This window comes from Mastacembelus armatus, chromosome 18 (genome assembly GCF_900324485.2).
Source record: "Mastacembelus armatus chromosome 18, fMasArm1.2, whole genome shotgun sequence".
Taxonomy (NCBI): domain Eukaryota; kingdom Metazoa; phylum Chordata; class Actinopteri; order Synbranchiformes; family Mastacembelidae; genus Mastacembelus; species Mastacembelus armatus.
In genome coordinates, this window is record NC_046650.1 from 2,082,761 (window position 1) to 2,103,488 (window position 20,728).

The 20,728-nt window shown below is 40.9% G+C and overlaps 1 protein-coding gene across 2 annotated transcripts in view; it reads right to left on the minus strand.

The window, feature by feature from the left end:
• Window positions 1–1,035: 1,035 nt before the first annotated feature.
• lrch4 (leucine-rich repeats and calponin homology (CH) domain containing 4) overlaps window positions 1,036–20,728 on the minus strand; it is a 46,648-nt gene continuing 26,955 nt past the window's right edge. Inside the window, exons 10-18 of one of the 2 annotated variants that reach the window (XM_026317983.2) lie at window positions 19,476–19,622; window positions 19,092–19,160; window positions 18,856–18,910; window positions 18,715–18,778; window positions 17,757–17,858; window positions 17,584–17,681; window positions 15,269–15,406; window positions 14,751–14,828; window positions 1,036–1,239 (exon numbers count right to left, since the gene is read on the minus strand). In XM_026317983.2, the coding sequence (XP_026173768.1) occupies window positions 1,117–1,239; window positions 14,751–14,828; window positions 15,269–15,406; window positions 17,584–17,681; window positions 17,757–17,858; window positions 18,715–18,778; window positions 18,856–18,910; window positions 19,092–19,160; window positions 19,476–19,622 (874 nt within the window). In that variant the 3' untranslated portion in view covers window positions 1,036–1,116. Of the gene's footprint in view, window positions 1,240–9,064; window positions 14,418–14,750; window positions 14,829–15,268; window positions 15,407–17,583; window positions 17,682–17,756; window positions 17,859–18,714; window positions 18,779–18,855; window positions 18,911–19,091; window positions 19,161–19,475; window positions 19,623–20,728 lie in introns of those variants that run through there. The other variant, XM_026317974.2, reaches the window with a different exon arrangement.

Genomic DNA, 20,728 nt, shown 5'->3' on the forward strand with positions numbered 1-20,728 from the left:
ACCAACGCACTTTGAATTTGAGCATTTCACACTGGTAATTAAACCATGACCCACAGAGGAGACACACAGCTGAACCTATTTGCTGCTGCAGTTATGCCTGGAACACGCACGTTACAACAGGAAGTTAAGGTGACCACTCTGCCTCTTTAGACACTTTGCTACACATTGGCAAGCCCTGAACACGACGCATGACCTGTAGCTTGCTACCATCTTCAAAAGAAACCTGAATCTCATTTTCTGTGCCATGTCCAAAATGATTGTCTTTCCTTTTTTCTTCCATTAAAGGGAGTTTTTCCTCCCCACTGTCACCAAGTGCTTGCTCATAAGGGATTTGTTGGGTTTTTTGTTTTTGTTTTTTTTGTAAAGAGCCTTGAGATTATTGTATTGTGATTTAGCGCTATACAAACACATTGAATTGAATTGAATCAATCGAATCAAATACATACAACTTTCTTTTTCACATATGCAGTAGTCCTCTACACTGATGTTTTGAATGTATGCAGCTTTTGGAGGTCTGTCACAGTGTGGTTGCCAGTTTTGGTACCATCGTGCCTCAACAGTGATTAAAACCAGTGCTTATCAGCTATATCCATATACTTCTTCTATAGCCAGAAACACAGAACAGTTAGATGGATATCATATTGTAAATCAAGAAAAATTTGAGGTAAGTTACTCCTGCTAAAACCACAAATTCCAATTTGCATATTACAAATTAAACTAATGTGATGTTCCTTATGCTTATAGTTTTTATGCTAAGCCAGGCTAACCACATCCTGTTTCCAGCACTGTGCTAGCTCAGATATGAGTCTACATCATCTACTCATGTCACTCAGAGACAAAGTTGAGAGTGACATATTTTTTATGTCATTTTTACTTTTAGACACAAAAAGTGACAAGGAGGTTCTGAAGTAAGTTACAGATTTATTTGAACTTTAATGATGTATTTGCTGTTTGGAAGATGAACACATTATGCCTTTAAAGTCAATGAAAAAATGTAATGAAAAATTCAAATATGAAGGAACACTGGCTCTGAAATGAATCTCTTTGGTGTTTCTGTTTAATCTTTGCAAATGCAGCTGTTGTACTGTGCTAACACTGTACTGAGCCAGCAGCCCTTCATGTTTCCAGTTTTGGGGTCCGCTGGGAGCCATCAGCCAGGTCAACCAACATCTGGATGGTCTGAGCCAGCCGACTCAGTCCCTCGTCCTCCATGATGAGCTGTGGAGAACACAAGGAATCCTGGAAGGGAGGGAGAGAGAAATTAGCTGAATTTTGTTTTGAATTGATCACTTTTCAAGTTGTTGGATTTCATTTCTGTGTACTGGAAACCTGCACATTTAATAGTAACAATACTGAGTTCAATCAGAAAAGTCTGTTAAATGCTTTAACACTAATTTATGGCTGAAGAAAGTTCCACACATGTTGTGTGTCTTTGCAGCATGTGCAAAAACACATAGATCTAACATAGTGTAGTACTTTGGGCAATATAAAACAAAGTAAATGATTTGAGTTAGTCTAACCTATAATTTTTAGAATCTGTGAGCCTTTCTGGATGTCATGTGGCTCCATGTACTCTCTCAACCTCAAGAATAGCATGCTCTGGTTTTAATTGTTACATTGAGTAGTTAGTGAACCTACAGCAGAAATGAAAGAAACTGTTTTTGATGTGTTAATTCATCAGTTCAATAAAAATGAAATAGAACTGAGTTGAATGTATTGGTGGTGAAAGAATTGATACATTGTAAAACAGGCTCAGTGGCAAGTATGTAATTTCACTGTCCTATACAGCCGACATCAAACATCCACGTCCTGTCAAATGTTTTATTGCCTCCAGGCCTGAAATGAAAACCCATTAAATCAGACTTGCTTCCACTTTCCTTTGGAACAAGAAACCAGGCTGATCCAAATAAAAACAGCTACATATGCAGTTATACTGTCAGATAGAAAAGCTGTGGGAAAAGGAGCTTCTGATTGACTAGATTGAAGTGTTTCTTTCATTTAAATCATAGTATTGAGGAACTCAGCGGGTCTGTATGTTACTTCGTTTCATAATAAGAATAGAGCTGTGTGAGTAGCGTTAACATGGGTCAGCAAATGAGTAAACGCCTTTGTTCTCCCAGGGCCGCAGCATATCTAATCCTGATTGCATTGGACACACAATGAAAATTACAGTTTGTCCACCAGAGGGCACTACGTGCATTTCTGTCCACTTCCCGTTGGCTGAAGGGCTGGCAGCACAAGTAAACCATCAATGGAAAGACAACAAATCGTTACGCTCAAATAACAAACCTATATGTGACCACTCTTTTCTTCAGTGTGTGCCAGCACTATAGTTACTGAAACCAATTAGATTAAAACCCACTTTTCTTATCAGGTGATATCATTACTGCAACCTGTACAAAAGATTACCACTGTCACACCCTGTGGTTTTGGCTCTTTCAGAGGCCGTGAAAAAAATATCAGCCTCAATGTCTTTCCCTCCATGTGGCCATGGTTACTCTACACACGTCCTATCACACAACCCTTCTCAGAACAGATGTTAATAGCTGTAAGTGCTGTTATAATATTTGACTTTCAAAAGAGGGCTAAATAATCCACCAAACAGCAACTGAACCTTTTGACACAGAACTAGAAACACTCATTTATTTATAGAGTAACAGTGTGCAAAAGAAAGTAGTTAATCTTTTGGTAAACTAGTTTTAGTTTAGTTATCAGCTAATGTTGTGCTCACAACCCAAAATACAGTTAGATCAGTTAACCTCAGATGACCTGACACACACACATCATGGGCCAGGCTATACAGAATTATTACAAAATAAAAGTGCTTGTTTGTTTGGCCATATCTGGACAGTAGCAACATTGTCCAGTGAAGACATATAGAAACAGAGCATTGAACTGGGTGTAAATGAGTGTAACTTTGAGCTAAACCAGTGGCTGTTCTTTGCATTGGACAAGTCGTCAGTATTTAACCTCCCTGCTGTCATCTGACACTCCCCCCTGCAGGTTCTGACCACTCAGCACTTTCATACAGTCATTTGACCTGGTGATTTGTAGTCACCCTCTCATGACTGCAGCAGTAACTCTCAGGCTTTTTCATTTCACAGACAGTCAAATGGAGCCCTGAACTGTACTCAGTGGCCTGGCAACCCCCTAGAGGAACTCCTGGTACATCTTTAAGAAATGATTCAATCTCCATAATCACTGCTGCCGACTCTGCCCTTGATCATCTGGTCGACCATGAAGTGTAATTATATGCATGTCCTGTAGATATTCCAAAGCTTGACAATGCACAGTGATGTGTCTGAGCAGCAGGAAGGCTGCAGCATGAAGTGAGGCATAGAGGGAAAATCAGTCACCTGCTTGTGAATGGTGCAGCTCAAACCTACAGGCCTTCTTTCTGACCTTGGTTTAACGCACTCACCTGCACCAACATGGGCCAGCTGGAATGGACATTGTTAAACCTGGTGTTTGGAGAGCACACAGGAGCTTTGAAGAGGGTAAAGCACTGGGCATGGTGAATTCCCATCAGGGTTTCTGGCTCACACATTATGGAACTGACTGTTATACCAAATCAGGACTTCCCTCCCAACTTTCCTTATTATTACTAAAGCTTATCTGATTCTTGTATATATTGTAAAGTGTTTCATATTTTTTATACATATTTTTCTCATTGTTGGCAAATCAGGGCCCCGAAAAACCAATGAATGCATCTGTATAAAAACTGTACAATTCTGAGGTCAGTCATTAGCCATAAATAACAAAACAGAAATCTTACAGACAGTGTTAGTGGGCAGGGCCTGTTTTATGTTATCATTGTTTTGCTTCACAAGACAAAAGGATTTCATAGATGAAAGATCTGACTGGCTGTGCAGCTTTAGACTTGAAGCGCCAGAGACGTAGATTGGCTGTGAAAATTAGGTCCAAATACACAGCTCTCATTCTGTGCAAAAACTCAGTCTCTTTCAAACTTCTACTTAAAATGCCCTCATTTGTCTCTAGGGACAGCGGTGTCCTGCTCAGGTGGAAGAAGTAACAGAAGTAACTGAATGATCAGAGTTACAGCTGCAAGAAGCTGGATCAGCTGGATGTTTAGCGCATCCAGGAGAGTCATGTTTATGCAATTTGTTGATGCTGTAGTGTTTATTGAATGAAACAACTGTGGGATGGAAATTCATGCCATTAAGCAGCAAGCTGCAGAGCCAAATGTGCTTAAAGTGCATTTATTTGTGTATTATTTGTGTATTATCCACTCCTTAGTGAAAGGGTTTTTCTTCCTGAGATGACATTATTTTACTCTTGTGGGCGATACTTTAAAGATTGTCTATCATCCATCCATACAAATATTTCAGTAGTGTCTGAATCAAGTTAAAAACTGCTCAAATGTCAGAGTCATAAGTATTCAGACCCTGTGCTCAGTATTGAGTAGAAGCACCCTTTTGAGCTAGTACAGCCATGAGTCTTCTTGGGAATGATGCAACAAGTTTTTCACACCTGGATTTGGGGATCCTCTGCCATTCTTCCTTGCAGATCCTCTCCAGTTCTGTCAGGTTGGATGAACGTTGGTGGACAGCCATTTTCAGGTCTCTCCAGAGATGCTCAATTGGGTCTAGGTCAGGGCTCTGGCTGGGCCAGTCAAGAACGGTCACAGAGTTGTTCCGAAGCCACTCCTTTGTTATTTTAGCTGTGTGCTTAGGGTCATTGTCCTGTTGAAAGGTGAACCTTCGGCCCAGTCTGAGGTCCTGAGCACTCTGGAAGAGGTTTTCTTCCAGGATATCTCTGTACTTGGCCGCATTCATCTTTCCTTCAATTGCAACCAGTCGTCCTGTCCCTGCAGCTGAAAAACACCCCCACAACATGATGCTCCCACCACCATGTTTCACTGTAGGGATTGTATTGGGCAGGTGATGAGCAGTGCCAGAGAATCTTATTTCTCATAGTCTGGGAGTCCTTCATGTGTTTTTTGGCAAACTCTATGTGGGCTTTCATGTGTCTTGCACTGAGGAGAGGCTTCCGTCGGGCCACTAAGCCATAAAGCCCCGACTGGTGGAGGGCTGCAGTGATAGATCCCTTCATAATCAAGCTCCTTCATACCTTAAAGACCTCATAGTACCATATTATCCCAATAGACCACTTCGCTCTCAGAGTGCAGGTCTACTTGTGGTTCCCAGAGTTTCCAAAAGCAGAATGGGAGGCAGAGCCTTTAGCTATCAAGCTCCTCTCCTATGGAACCAGCTCTCAGTCTGGGTTCAGGAGGCAGACACTCTCTATACTTTTAAGGCTAGACTTAAAACCTTCCTCTTTGACAAAGCGTATAGTTAGGGCTGGCTTCAGGCAACCCTGAACCATCCCTTAGTTATGCTGCTATAGGCCTAGACTGCCCGAGGACCATCGGTGCACTGAGCTCCCCTACCCTAACCCCCCCCCCCCCCCCCCTTCCCTTCCCCTCCCCTCTCTTCTCTCCTCCCACCTCATGTATATTCCACCATTGAATCTTACTAACCTTGTGCTCTCTCTCTCCCCTAGTTTGTGCTCTCTCCCTCTCTCTCTGTTCTCTCTGTACCTTCTGCAGGTGTCCCTGGTCCTGGAGCTGTATATCGCTGATGTGCAGTTACTGGTCCCACCAACTTGCAGTGTCTATTTGTTGTTTATTGTTGCTGTTCTTTTCTCTCTGCTCTATCCACTCACCCCAACCGGTCGAGGCAGATGGCCGCCCAAACTGAGCCCGGTTCTGCTGGAGGTTTTTTCTTCCGTTAAAGGGAGTTTTTTCCTCTCCACTGTCGCCAAGTGCTTGCTCATAAGGGAATTGTTGGGTTTTTAGTTTTAGTTTTTGTAAAGTGCCTTGAGATGATTTGTATTGTGATTTGGCGCTATACAAATAAAATTGAATTGAATTGAGTTGACTTTGTGGAACTTTCTCCCATCTCCCTACTGCATCTCTGGAGCTCAGCCACAGTGATCTTTGGGTTCTTCTTTACCTCTCTCACCAAGGCTCTTCTCCCACGATTGCTCAGTTTGGCTGGACGGCCAGGTCTAGGAAGAGTTCTGGTCGTCCCAAACTTTTTCCATTTGAGGATTATGGAGGCCACTGTGCTCTTAGGAACCTTGAGTGCTGCAGAAATTCTTTTGTAACCTTGGCCAGATCTGAGCCTTGCCACAATTCTGTCTCTGAGCTCCTTGGGCAGTTCCTTCGACCTCATGATTCTCATTTGCTCTGACATGCACTGTGAGCTGTAAGGTCTTATATAGACAGGTGTGTGCCTTTCCTAATCAAGTCCAATCAGTTTAATTAAACACAGCTGGACTCCAATGAAGGAGCAGAACCATCTCAAGGAGGATCAGAAGAAATGGACAGCATGTGAGTTAAATATGAGTGTCACTGCAAAGGGTCTGAATACTTATGACCATGTGATATTTCAGTTTTTCTTTTTTAATAAATTTGCAAAAATTTCTACATTTCTGTTTTTTTCTGTCAAGATGGGGTGCTGAGTGTACATTAATGAGAAATAAAATGAACTTTTTTGATTTTGGCAAATGGCTGCAATGACACAAAGAGTGAAAAATTTAAAGGGGTCTGAATACTTTCCATACCCACTGTACATGTTTTTGGACTGTGGGAGGAAACCAGAGTACCTGGAGAAAACCCACACAGGCACAGGGAGAACATGCAAACTCCACACAGAAAGGCTGGGTTGTGAACCCGGGACCTTCTTGCTGTGAGGTAACGGGTTTGTTTCAGTTGAATGTCTGTTGAATATCCAACTGCAAACCAATATCACCAGTTTCAGGCCTCAGATAATCAAAGCCAATTAAACAAGAGGCTGAGCAGCATCGTAGATGTTCTAGCCGTTAGGCCTCTTGTGAGAGAACTAGTCATCATGCTTATTTAATCTGGTAGAAAGGAGAGGATGGTTTAAAATCTTTAAAGTATTACCCACATTAGTGAAATTAAGGTAATCTGAAGTATGTAGCCTACATCAGTAACATTCAAGTTTACTTATCAAATAAATTAGGCTATATGCAGGATGTATGTAAAATACAAATACACAATCTTGTCTAATCAATGTCTAATCAGCTGATCATAACTGAGAAAAACTGTAAGTGTCGTGTATGATCATTTTTTGGCAAACTGAATGGATTAGTTTGCAACTAAAATTGTCATTAACATGCAGGGTGTTGAACATGAGCAGCAAAGCCTGTAGTTTCTTATGTTGCTGATATTCTGTGAGCTGAACAAAGTTACACCCTCACTGCTGTCAGATGAGTCAGAGCTCGAGCCAGTAGGTGGCTTTGTAATAGCAACAAGGAAAACAGTATAAACACGGAGCAGCATGATACTGCGTGATGTGCTATATTATACGTATGTTACATACGGTTATAATTGTCATTAGTTGTCATCATTCAGTAAGTAACAAAGCATTTTGTATTATTAATCAGGTCCGAAAGGTAACTTGTAGCTACAGTTATCAGATAAAGGTAGTGGAGTTCAAATACAATATTTATTTCTGAACTGCAGTGAATTCAAAATATGAAGTGATAGAAAATGGAAATATTCAAGTAAAGAAGATCTATCGCAAAACTGTACCTAGGTACAGTACTCCAATAAATATACTTATCTACTGAATGTATAAATGTAGAATATAGTAGTATGTATAGTGGCAGTGACTGGGGATGGGGACAATATTTCTCCTATATTGGCTTCTCTTCATTGGCTCCCTGTAAAATATAGAATAGAATTTAAAATCCTTCTTCTCACATACAAATCCCTTCATAATCAAGCTCCTTCATACCTTAAAGACCTCATAGTACCATATTATCCCAATAGACCACTTCGCTCTCAGAGTGCAGGCCTACTTGTGGTTCCCAGAGTTCTCAAAAGTAGAATGGGAGGCAGAGCCTTTAGCTATCAAGCTCCTCTCCTGTGGAACCAGCTCTCAGCCTGGGTTCAGGAGGCAGACACTCTCTGTACTTTTAAGGCTAGACTTAAAACCTTCCTCTTTGACAAAGCGTATAGTTAGGGCTGGCTTCAGGCAACCCTGAACCATCCCTTAGTTATGCTGCTATAGGCCTAGACTGCCCGAGGACCATCGGTGCACTGAGCTCCCCTACCCTAACCCCCCCCCCTTCTCTCCCACCTCATGTATATTCCACCATTGAATGTTACTAACCTTGTGCTCTCTCTCTCCCCTAGTTTGTGCTCTCTCCCTCCCTCTCTCTCTCTCTCTCTGTACCTTCTGCAGGTGTCCCTGGTCATGGAGCTGTATATCGCTGATGTGCAGTTACTGGCCCCACCAACCTGCAGTGTCTATTTGTTGTTTATTGTTGCTGTTCTTTTCTCTCTGCTCTATCCACTCACCCCAACCGGTCGAGGCAGATGGCCGCCCAAACTGAGCCCGGTTCTGCTGGAGGTTTTTTCTTCCGTTAAAGGGAGTTTTTCCTCTCCACTGTCGCCAAGTGCTTGCTCATAAGGGAATTGTTGGGTTTTTAGTTTTAGTTTTTGTAAAGTGCCTTGAGATGATTTGTATTGTGATTTGGCGCTATACAAATAAAATTGAATTGAATTGAATTGAATTGAATTGGACAGGAGGAAGTTCTACTGAGAAAATGTTAACTTCTTCGAGCAGCTTGTTATAAAAATGAAAATGGGAGAAACGAACATGAAAGAGTTCAGGTATGCTGTGGGGACAGACCTAGCAAATGTTGCATTTACACACGTAAGTATAGACTATCCTACATCTAAACCAGCAATTATGAAGAATGCCTGAATGCACTCGAAACTGATCCAGCTTACTGTAATAATTTCACTTATTCTATTACAACTTCCTGAACTTCCAGTTTTACACACATACCTTCATACTATGTGGCATATCAGCATTGTTTTATCACCGACTTGAAAAATCCCCAAACTCCCTTAAAGCAGAAATTGTTTTTCGAGACAATTGTTAGTCATAAACAGCTTCATAAAAATCAAGTTGACCATGATTTAAGACTTTTTGCAAGTAAGATGCTACACACACCCTGACAAGTTTGAGCAAAAGCACAGCAGGAAGCAAGCAGGCAAACAGCGCATAGTCAAAGTTTCATGTTTAATCATTTCTTCACAGTGGAAAGAAAAAAACAATACATATAGATTTATATAAACTCAAAAATGCTTCTTAATAATAAAGAGTATCATAAATATAAAATACAACAGTATTTCTGTTTCACTAACATATTTAAGAATATAACTTGGTCTAAGCCAGTGAATGAATTGTTGCGTATCCAGTTTCATTTATAAAATATAGATTTGAGGTGAAACAGTATAAATTTCATCTTAACCACAGGCTAATGAACATCAGCCATGGAAAAGGAAGTTTTTACAGTGGCCATTCTGACCTCTAGACAACAGCAGAGACAAGCATCAAATGGACGGGTGGTCAAACATAACCAGTGTTGTACATCAACTTATAAAACTACTTTATACTGGACTTTCAACAGAATGGGCAACAAATTAGTTTAATGTTAAATAAAAGTTAACATGAAATAAATATTCATACAAATTAATAACACAAATTAATGAGCAAAGGTTTTGTAAAATTATTTCTAAACTTGGCTTATTATTATAAAATGTTATTTCATTCTTTCATATTTTCAGTTTTACTAGAGGTTGTTTTCATGTAATTATTATTTCAAAATTCCCCGTTTCAGAAGTTTGTTTTTATTTCAAAGGGGCACTTTAATTTCACACCACATTTTAATTATTAATTGCGTTTTCATAACAGTGGCTTTATCACCACCTCCTAACCTTACACTCTACCACAAACCTCTTTGCCACATCCCCCCTAAACTACGAAGATCTCCTACTGTAGCAGCAGGCATGTAGTGAGGGAAAGTCCAAGGCAAATGATGTGTCTGGATACAGATGACATTCTAGTCCAAGGTGAAGCATGGAAGATCAAAGGGCAGAACAAACTGTGACCAAAGAAGTAAACAGATAAGAGCCCCGGGGTTAACATAAAAGGATAATGCCTGAAGCACAGCCTAGTGGAGTAAAGAAAGTGCTCTTTCATAGGGCTGAAACTTGTTTGTCTGGTCATCAAGTACTCTGAGTATCAATAAGGAGTGGAGAGAGTGATGACAGAAAGTCTGCAGGCTTTTCTTGGACACAGCTGAGTAAGCATAAGAGAACCTCAAGAATGTGTACAGGCCATGGATCAAGAAAACCAACAATTGCACTGGTGAGGGAGAAGCTCAAGGACAGAGGATGAGGATGAGTCTAGCATCCTGCCTCTGACCTCCCAGGTCAATCAACCAGTAAGTGCATGAGTTGATGAAAATGCTGTAGTGATCCAAGAGGCATAAAACCAGCAGACCTATTAAATGCCATCCTGTACAGTGGCAAACTGCCACAAGAGGAGCTGAACAACCAACAACCGGCACAAACTGCATGACCTAAAGAATGGTCCTGCAAAGAGCAAAATACTGCAGAAGATAACCCTGAAAGTATCTACAGCCACACTGAAGCCTAAACCAAATCAGGAGCTATTTAGGATGTACGCACTGCTGGGGGTGACATACATTGCTGACAGGGAGGAACCATACTGCAGGGACATTGTTTCATGCAAATGGATGTAGCTTGAACTCTTCATGATATGTGGTGGGTTGTGTGTCAGCCACAAGGACAGTGGGTTAGGGCTTAATCAAGCTGATGTCCCTGCAGTCCAGCTGAGACAGATGGTCAAGCTGCAGGGCCCAGACCAGAGATGGAGGAGAACAGCACTGAAAGCTATCTCAGTTTCACAGATTTGTAAGACCTGGCTTCAGTGCAGGGCAAGAAAGACAAGTCAGAAATGAAAATGCAGCCAGATATGAACAGTAGTGACTTCTGTAAAGTGTGGAAGAAGCAAGAGCTTTAGAAATGGGGCAGATTGGTCTCCCAGGGCATAGGCATCGAAGCCTACAAGGGAGACAAGATATCCAGAAGGACCTAAAGAATGTTGAGTTGCGTGAATCTGAACTAAAAGAGGTGCTTTAGATATGAACCAGCACTCTCCCTATACTCATACTGGTAAGCAGGGGTTGAGAGTACAAAGAATGACTGCAGCAGTGCCACCAAGAGTGCCACTGCCCCTACCTACTGTCCACAGTGGGCTTGGCAGAAGACCCTGATCAGGTATCACCACTGTTATGAAAAGTATTAATTAGAAATCAAGGTGGGAAATAGCCATTGTACATAATAAAACAGACTCCTGAAATAGCGCATTTTGAAATAAAATGTCTGACATAGAAATTACAACTTAAAGCTATAAAAATGAAGAATGAAATAATTATTTGTAATAATTTATTGAACAGTTTATATTAATGTTGGACTTTATATAGATCATTATATGAACATCAGCCATGGAAAAGGGGCTCCTTATTTGTACTTTGGGAGTAGGGTTAGACCAACATACAGCTGTCATATGGGTAAAGTATCAGTATATTCATTTCTGATAGTGTAGTGTTCCTCTCACCAAAGCTACAAATAAAAAAGCCTAAAAAAAAATTTTAAAAAAAGTATAATTGAGATGGTTTCTCCTAGCATTTTCTCTATGAATAATTTATGAAGAACAGCCCTTTTATTAATTTGTCACTTTTGAATTCCAGTAAAATGTTTGTGTCCTATTATGATACTGCCTCAAAGTGAAGCGAAGTTTTGAATAGATCTGAGTATTGAGCTTTACTTTCAAACGCCAGTCAAATACGCATTACAATATGATTCAAATCTGTGTTTAGTTGCAGACATTGACCTGTGAGCAATAAGCCAGACAATGTGTGGTAGAAACAGCAGAGGTCATGTAATGCTCTGTTAAAAATGCAGCCTCTGGGGAATCAATTAGGTACTTGCAAAGCTAAAAGGGGGGTAAGCAATCAATGTTATTTTAATTCAGAATAATGAAATATTGATAACTTCTGACTTACCTGTATGTGTAATTTAAAGCACACAGACCCACATTTCACAAAACATTGAGGCTTTAAAATGATTTGCTTACAGGTTTAACTAACCTCTGCTGTTTCACCAAAAAAACAATAATAGCTAAAAACAGAACTAAATAAATACAAACAATAATTTAATAACCTGTTTACATTTATACACAGAGCTGGTCAACTGGCTCAGTGACAACAACAAAAAACACTTCACACACACAGCCTTGTGGAGGGGTTTGTACCGTCAGTTTGGACGTGAAGCCTTGAGGGACACTGATGCAGCAGCATCACCCCCTACTGCTCACTGCAGTTAACACAGACACAAAGACGAGCGGTTCTTGGAAGCGGTCTTGGGCAGTGACCACTAATGGGATAGTCATCATCATGACTATTATTTGTCTCACTGTCACATTGTTATGTCCCTTATGTGCATCTGTCTGAAGGCTAAAAGTCACATTCACAATTTAGTCTCAAGTCTATACTTCTATAGCTTATCTCCCAGTAGCCTGCCTACAGACATACACACTGGAGTTGTAGCCAGACTCAGACGAGCTGCTGCGGAGGCAAAAATAATCTTAGTGGTTAAGTGAAACTGGTCTTTCTGGATGAGTGTTCACCTATCCAGTTCACTAGGATACTTGTCAGTCTACAGGATAGTGGAATTCTATCTATCAACAGCAGCATTTAGGTAACTAGCTACTTAACTGGTCGCTGAACAACATTTTATGCCTGTTAGTTCTACACACTAAAACGAACTATGTAATTAATGACAGAGAAACCGGTCTTACAGCAAACAGCCTGTGCAATAATTGAACTGTTCACCATCTTCTCTCTTCCAGACAAGTCTGTCTAAACCATGGCTGCATCTTATTGTCTGATTACTCCATGTAAGTACTTGCCATTTTTTCCACTGTACATGTAAAATATACTGATCCATAGAAACACAGAATAAAGCCTTAGAGCTGCACTAATCAATATTTTTTTGTTATTAATGTAGTAAATGTTGATATGGAGTGTGAAAAGTGCCAGCACAACAGCTGTTTGCAGCTCTGAACAGTAGACACACAGAGCTGATGGAGCATGTAGCAGTTAAAGATCCAGGTATTTTTCTCAGGAGTTGGACGGCCCAAACTCTAGCTAAAACACAGTGAATATTAGATTCACATTTATGTGGACTAACTTAGTGGACACAAACACAACTCCAAATGAATGCTAATGTTACCCAGTGCTGGATGTGGGAAGAGGCTCTTCTTAACATATTAGCCTTATCAATTTTATAATGTGAAATGTCAGAGGTTGTGTGCATTGACATGTGCTTGAGAGCCATGTGTCCTCTATTTGTTGTGACAGTTGTGCATATATGAAGTAAGGTCAGCAGATTCTACTGCTGCTTCTGAACAAACCCCAATAATGAATAACGTAGTGCCTGTTGCTTCTTTGTGTACTGTGCTCGTAACACCTACATTATACAAAGCAGCATGTTAATGTATGTTTATACTGGGCAAAATTAGTTTGCAAGGAAAAAATCTGAGTATTAGCTAGGAATGACTGGTCGCTAATCTGTCCCCTGGTGACTAGACTTTGCTGCCTGTCTACAAGCTTGTGTGAAAAACAAGTATATGATGACTCTGTAATTCGTATTCCTCTGCAACGCATATATTTTCACCAGTGAGATTGTTTTTGCCTCTGAGCAACTCTGCTTTAGAGTTTAACAGAAAATCCTATGATGTCCTTCAAACATAATAGAAAGTGAAGGCTAAACTAGGCTAAGGCATATTAGTGTTTGTCTGCTCTCATACAGTATTTGTCCATTAGTTTAATGCTTTGTTTGCCTCTAAATGAACAGCTGCATGTAGTGTATTGTGTTTGTTTCTTTAAGGTGCATGCTCGGTATGGCTCTAAAATTGAATGAGTGCAGCTGTGAACTGTCTCTCTCGCACTCACACACACACACACATACACACACACACACACAGGTCTTATGACATCTGCTCTACAATCACAAATGCATACTGAAAACACAGTGTTTGAGATGGCAACTGTGGAAGCAGCTGTATGTCTGTCTGCATGTTTGTGTGGGTGTTGGCCTTAAACAAATGTGACTGCCCAACACATTTCTATGTGTTCAGTATGTATGTAGAGCAGTTCATCGTGCAACTGCATAAGCACTCTGTGTGTGTGTGTGTGTGTGTGTGTGTGTGTGTGTGTGTGTGTGTGTGTGTGTGTGTGTGTGTGTGTGTGCTGCATCTCCTTTAGGTGAGCAGGTAGCAGTAGAGGACGTAGAGCAGGGCCATGACCACACAGTAGAAGAGTAGGAAATCTGTGGACAGCAGCGAGGAGGAGGACGATGAAGATGAAGGTGAGGAGTGGCTGGGGGACCGTTCCCCCACCTCTATGGCCAGCAGGGCCATCACACAGTGTAGCACAGCAGGCAGCTTACACAGAAGCACATCAGAGCACACACACACATCCTTCTGGACAAGACACACAAGGAAAATTCAAGTAGTTACAACTAGGAGACAAGCAAGGGAAAAACTACATAAAGCAGAGTTAGGGTTGGACAGATATATGGGCCAGAAAAGCTAATCCAATCATTACAAGACCTTTAAAACCATTATTTGTCCAACCCTGAGAGGAACAATGCAGCAACACAACTGAGCTGAACACACATGGCAATTTCTTCTCAACTAATTGATTTTTTTTTTTCTTCTTTTTACACAAAAGGGTTATGGATTTTTTTTAATGAGAGTTGTACAGAGTCTGTGAAAGGACAGCAAACCGAGAAAGAGAATAATACATAGGCTTACCTCAGGGACTCCTAACTTGCGACAAGCAGCAATGAAGTTTTCCACGTTGAGGCGACACTTTGCTGGGCTCAGTTTTGGCTGAAAACAAAATATCAGACACTAAATTTACCTAACATCACATTAAAGCGCAATTAAGAGTAGGATAGTGTACAATCAGATCTCATCTGCAGAGTATCAGGCATTTTAGTTCTTTTCTTCCTTTATGGTTTAGTTTTCTGTCCTGAGATTATGCAAACTTAACTTTTCCCCAATGTTTATCTGTTGTTTTAATAAATTCTGTGTAAGTTACATGGAGTCCAGTTTTGAAGAAACTCAGTGACCTGACTGAAAACAAGTAAAATGGAAGCAGTCTTTTTCAATGAAATACCAAAGTGAAACAGCCTTTAATAATTCTTAACAGAAAACAGACTGAAGTATAATGCATTAAACAACTGACATCATCATTATTTGGTATGTTGATAGTTTCACAAGAGGAAGCTGATTATTTCCAGGCAGTTTTTTTTTTTTAATTCACTCACCACTGCTGGGGAGGGAATGTGGATAATTGACACGGAGCGAGGTCGAATCTGATTGACGAGCTGGCAGAGGATGGTCCCATTGGATAAGGTTTCACCCAAATCCTCAGGTAGAGTTATTTTCAGCCGAGACTCCAGAGTCTTAGGAGTGAGAAACAAAATAAAGCATTATCATCTTAACAGACCTTTACACGTGTTACACGTTTGCATATAAATTTAAGTGTAAGCATCTTCAATAAATCTTGAGAAGAAACTTCTTTTCCTTTCGGCTGCTCCCTTCAGGAGTCGCGAATCATCCGCCTCCATTTAACCCTATCCTCTGTATCCTCTGTATCCTCCTCACCCACACTAATTATCCTCATGTCCTCCTTCACTACATCCAAGAACCTCCTCTTTGGTCTTCCTCTAGGCCTCCTTCCTGGCAGCTCTAACCTCAGCATCCTTTTACCAATGTATTCACTGTCCCTCCTCTGAACATGTCCAAACCATCTCAATCTGGCTTCCCTGGCTTTTTCTCCAAAACATCTAACATGAGCTGTCCCTCTGATGTACTCATTCCTGATCCTATCCATCCTCGTCACTCCCAGAGAGAACCTCAACATCTTCAGTTTCACCTCACCGTTCTACTTGAGTCCCTCTCATTTACACCCATGTACTCTGTTTTACTGCAGCTAAGCTTCATTCCTCTCCTTTCCAGAGCAAACCTTCACCTCTCTAGATTTTCCTCCACCTGCTCTCACTACAGATGACAATATCATCTGCAAACATCATGGTCCACGGAGATTCCTGTCTAACCTCATCTGTCAGCCTGTCCATCACCACAGCAAACAGGAAGGGGTGGTAACTTCCATCACTTGGTCCTCTGCTCTGCCCTTGTCCTCTTCATCTTCCTCAACACCAGAGTCATCCTACACACCACCATCCTATGCTGTCTGGCTACACTCTCCCCAGCCACTACTTTGCAGTCCCTGATCTCTTTCAGGTTGAAACGTCTCCACAAGATGTAATCAACTTGTGTGCTCCTGCCTCCACTCCTATATGTCACCCTATGCTCCTCCCTCCCTCCTTTTCTGGAAAAATGTGTTCACTACAGACATTTCTATCCTTTTTGCGAAGTCTGTCACCATCTGTCCTTCTGCATTCCTGTCCTGCATACCAAACTTACCCATTACTTCCTCATCACCTCTGTTTCCCTCACCAACATGTCTGTTGAAGTCTGCCCCAATCACCACTCTCTCACCACTAGGGATACCCTGAATCATCTCATCCATCTCCCTCCAGAATTTCTCCTTCTCTTCTAACTCACATCCTACCTGTGGGGCATAACCACTGACAACATTCAACATCACACCTTCAACTTCCAGCTTCAGACTCATCACCCTATCTGACACTGTCTTCACCTCCAGAACATTCCTAGCAAAATCCTCCTTCAGGATCACTCCTACTCCATTCCTCTTTCCATCCACACCATGATAAAACAGCTTGACCCCCCCTCCTAATCTATAGGCCTTGCTACCTTTTCCTGGTCTCCTGAACACACAAGATATCCACCTTTCTTCTCTCCATCATATCAGCCAACTCTCTAGTTTTCCTTGACAAAGTCCCTACATTCAAAGTCCCTACTCTAAGTCCTACACCTGCCCTTCCTCTTCTCTCTTTGCCCATGAACATGCCTTCCTCCTCTCCTTTGACCAACAGTAGTCCAATTTCCACTGGCACCCTGTAGGTCAACAGCACCAGTGGCGGTCATTGTTCACCTGGGCCGCGACTGATCCAATATAGAAGTCATATTTGTGATTCGCATGTTTGATTTGGCTTAAATTTTACGTCGGATGCCCTTCCTGACACAACCTCTGGATTTAACCGGACTTGGTTCCGGTACATGAAGACACTGGATTGTGCCCCCCTGTGGTTGCATTATTGAGAAGAAACTGATGAAGAAAACATTTCTGTGATGCTGCTGCAGTGTGGAATGTTTTCAGTTTTGAGGTACAGGATTAAAAATCAGCATTCACACCATACGAGCGTCTGAAAAAAAATCTTGCACACACTATTAACTACCATGTGACAATTACTGAAAGGTACATTTCAGTCAGATGTATTAAGGACAGACTATCTAGCATAGCTTTCAGTAAATGAATTAGGAATGTAAGGTGAAAACTAAATGAAAATATGTGTTTAGCAAGTAATAAATATTCATGGATCAGGATCACTCAAGGATAAGGTCAGCCCCTGCCAAAGCAACAATCAACAATTTTTGTTAGTGACAAGTAAGTTCCAACATAAATGAAAAAACGTGGTAGTTTGTAGTGAGTTACCTTGCGTAGTTGTACGATGTCTGGTCTCTCCTCTTTAGGAGACCGCAGTGTCATGCGAGACTCACTTCTGCCAGACTCACCCAGAGTAAATATGGGCCCTGACGAACAAACAGTGTTAAAACCTAACTGAAGCAGTGAATAAAGGTGGAAATTGTGTGTTGTGTAGTTTGTACCTGTGGGTTTGACATTGCTGCGTGAAGATGTGCGGAACAGGAAGCTGTTGGGTTTCTGGGCCTGGCCTGGTGGAGGGGATGTCTTTGGAGAGGATGGGACATCTGGTACAGACATTCAGACCAGTATTACAAATGGAAAATCCAAAAACATTCCTAGTGTATTGACATACTATGAAATTTATGTGACAAAATGTCTAAAAGTGACTAAATGAGCCTGAGAGCTATTTTCAAGGTAAAGGAATTACTTAAAAGAAAAATGTTGCTGAATGTGTTGCTTTAGAGTAATCTGTCAGCCTGGACACTATGCAATTCCTCAGCATTTTTGGTTCTAATAATGTAACTTTTTGAACAACAGTCTAAACTCAAGGTCCTCTTACTATAGGCCACTTCCTGGACTTAGAGAGTATGTGCAGAGGAAGGGCATTAAGGGCTGCAGGAAAGCTATAAATGGACCTTGAGGGAGGATGTTTTTTTTGTTGTTGTTTTTTTTTTTTTTTTTTAATACTACTGTCCCAAGCTCAAGAATGAACTTAAGACACTTAACAAAAGAGAATCATCTACCTAAGAAAACTAACAAATAGGTTTGAACTTCTTTTTTGATCTTCAGATAACTACTATTATCAAACATTTAGAGCTCATTGCATCTACATAAAAAATGATTAGCGAAATCAGGGATAGAGCCAGGAGAGTCCATGAAGTCAGGCTTTTCATCTCACTTGTCTTGGCTATTTTCCTGATACGGCATATTCCATCTTAAACAGTAGTTCTAGTCTTGTTTCTGTGGTTTCTTCAGTTTCATCTACCCTGGTGCTGATTTGGACTGGAATTAGGATTGAATTGTTCACATGTATAGTTTTTCACCAGCCAGCTATTGTGAAACAAGTACTGCAATTAAATGATGAACATACTGCTGGTCACTCTCCCATGAAAATGCAGCTGTGGCTCATGTGTGCTTTACCTGATTTGCTCATGGAGCGTTGCAGAAGCACTGAAGGAGGCACTGTGCTCAAAGGTTCAGCACTCTAATAAAAAGAAACAAATCAGACTGGAAACACACAGCTCAGCTTTAGGAACTGAAGGTATGAAGAACAGGACTTACTGCACATCTTTGCCTCAGGCCCAAGTGGGAGCTGCTGTTCTCTGGAGATGCACCACTAGAGGGAGACATACACCAGATTTATGCACCTATGAATACTTTTGAATGTCTTTAAGCTTCCCTCCATTCAACCTCAGCACAAACTGAGGAAAACACATGCATGAATAAAACAAATATAATTTGGAAAGTCTGTGCTGCTTTCCCAATGGGTTTTTATCTGTTTTACAGCTCTTACTTACGCTGAGCTACTTCCTGTCTGTGGTGCAGTAGACACATGACTTCCTGTTTTGGTTGATGATTTCGACAAACTGTAAAAATAGAGTTTTGACATGGAGAGCATATAATTACAAATATGAGAGACAGAAGAGACTCTCAGAGAGCTCTTCCTTAGGACCACAAACACAAATGACAATCATGAAAAGGAAATACAGTCAAACTGATGTAACTGTGTCAACTTTATGCATAAACTTTTATTAATATGATAAAAAGTGCTTCCTTCTCTGGCAGCAGTAAACTGTAGGGTAACATTAAACAAGTATTCAAAGTAATACTGCCCTTTTGTAAATATGCTTGATTTGAAAGAACTCCATAACTAATGAAAGTCAATGAGTATAGGTGTTCACCTGGCCTTCTCCCTCTGTTGCTGCAGACGCTCTCTCTCCTGCCAGATTAGAAGGTTGTCTGGCCTTCTCCGCTCCTCCAGGGTGGGGCTGGAGGGGGATAGGGGAGATGAGGAGCTCGATGATGGCGGGCCCACTGCCACATGGAGGCTGGACCAGAAGAGGAGAATCAAAGGAGATTCAAATGAAACTAATTACATCATGGCTCTCAATTATTGAAACTTGATTTAGTGAACAGGTGACAGCCTTAATAGTGAGATACAATATTTTTGAGATTACAGTAGAGGGGCCTAGGCATCTTTAATCTGTATTTACAATTAAAACAATTAAAAATTGAGTTTTAGAATACAGATACACATCAAACAATGAATTTGAAAAACATTAATTCTTAAATTTGACATGAACTATGCCCAAAATACAGAGGTCTGCTTTATGTCTTTTAGAAACTGTTTATTTTCCACTTTATTTCTATTTTTAGAACTCCCAAAGGAAGTGTTGCAAGCCAAGATTTGGAACATCCGTTGGTTCATGCTACAACACAGTGTAAAATGTTTGCAGAGCAGATAGAGAATTGTGCAACAGCTAAACTAAAACTTAGAAAAGACTCCTGGCCCCAACAAATTTAAGTCATGTATAGCATATAAAGTGGTTTGAGGCTTTGAGTGTTAATTATAGCTGAGTACAATTGAAAAACTAAAAGATTTTAAACAATGCTACTTGTTGCTCGAACATAGCTGAGAACAATGGCTTTGTGTAACATATTAACATGTAGCCAACAGGACTGTAGGGACACTCAGTCTCAACAATATAGTTATCTTAGTGGTGAATAGCAGAGCAGCATAATAAAAGCTGCCTGCTGGGCTTCAGCTCCAACAGGCTGCTGCTGTTGCCACTGACAACGCTACATGCTAAAGCTGAGCAGGATTCTGTGTATAAACAAGTAAGACATACAAACTAGTACCACAGCAACCAGTAACCACTAATATTACTGTATTATGACTGAGTGTGACAGCAGTTTTCCCAAAATAACAGCATTCACAAGCACATCACATGCAGAGTTTGAGGATCAATGAGTGACACTAAGTTATGGGAACTGCAGTCTATTGACTTTTCCCAGCTCTTCAACCACCCAGTGAAGTGACCTTGCAAAAGGTGGATAGAAAAAGGTTTAAAAATCTCTCGTCTTCACTAAGTGGCTGAGTACTGTTTCCATCAGGGAAACCAACACACTGCTGAATAAAATGAAGGCTTGTCAC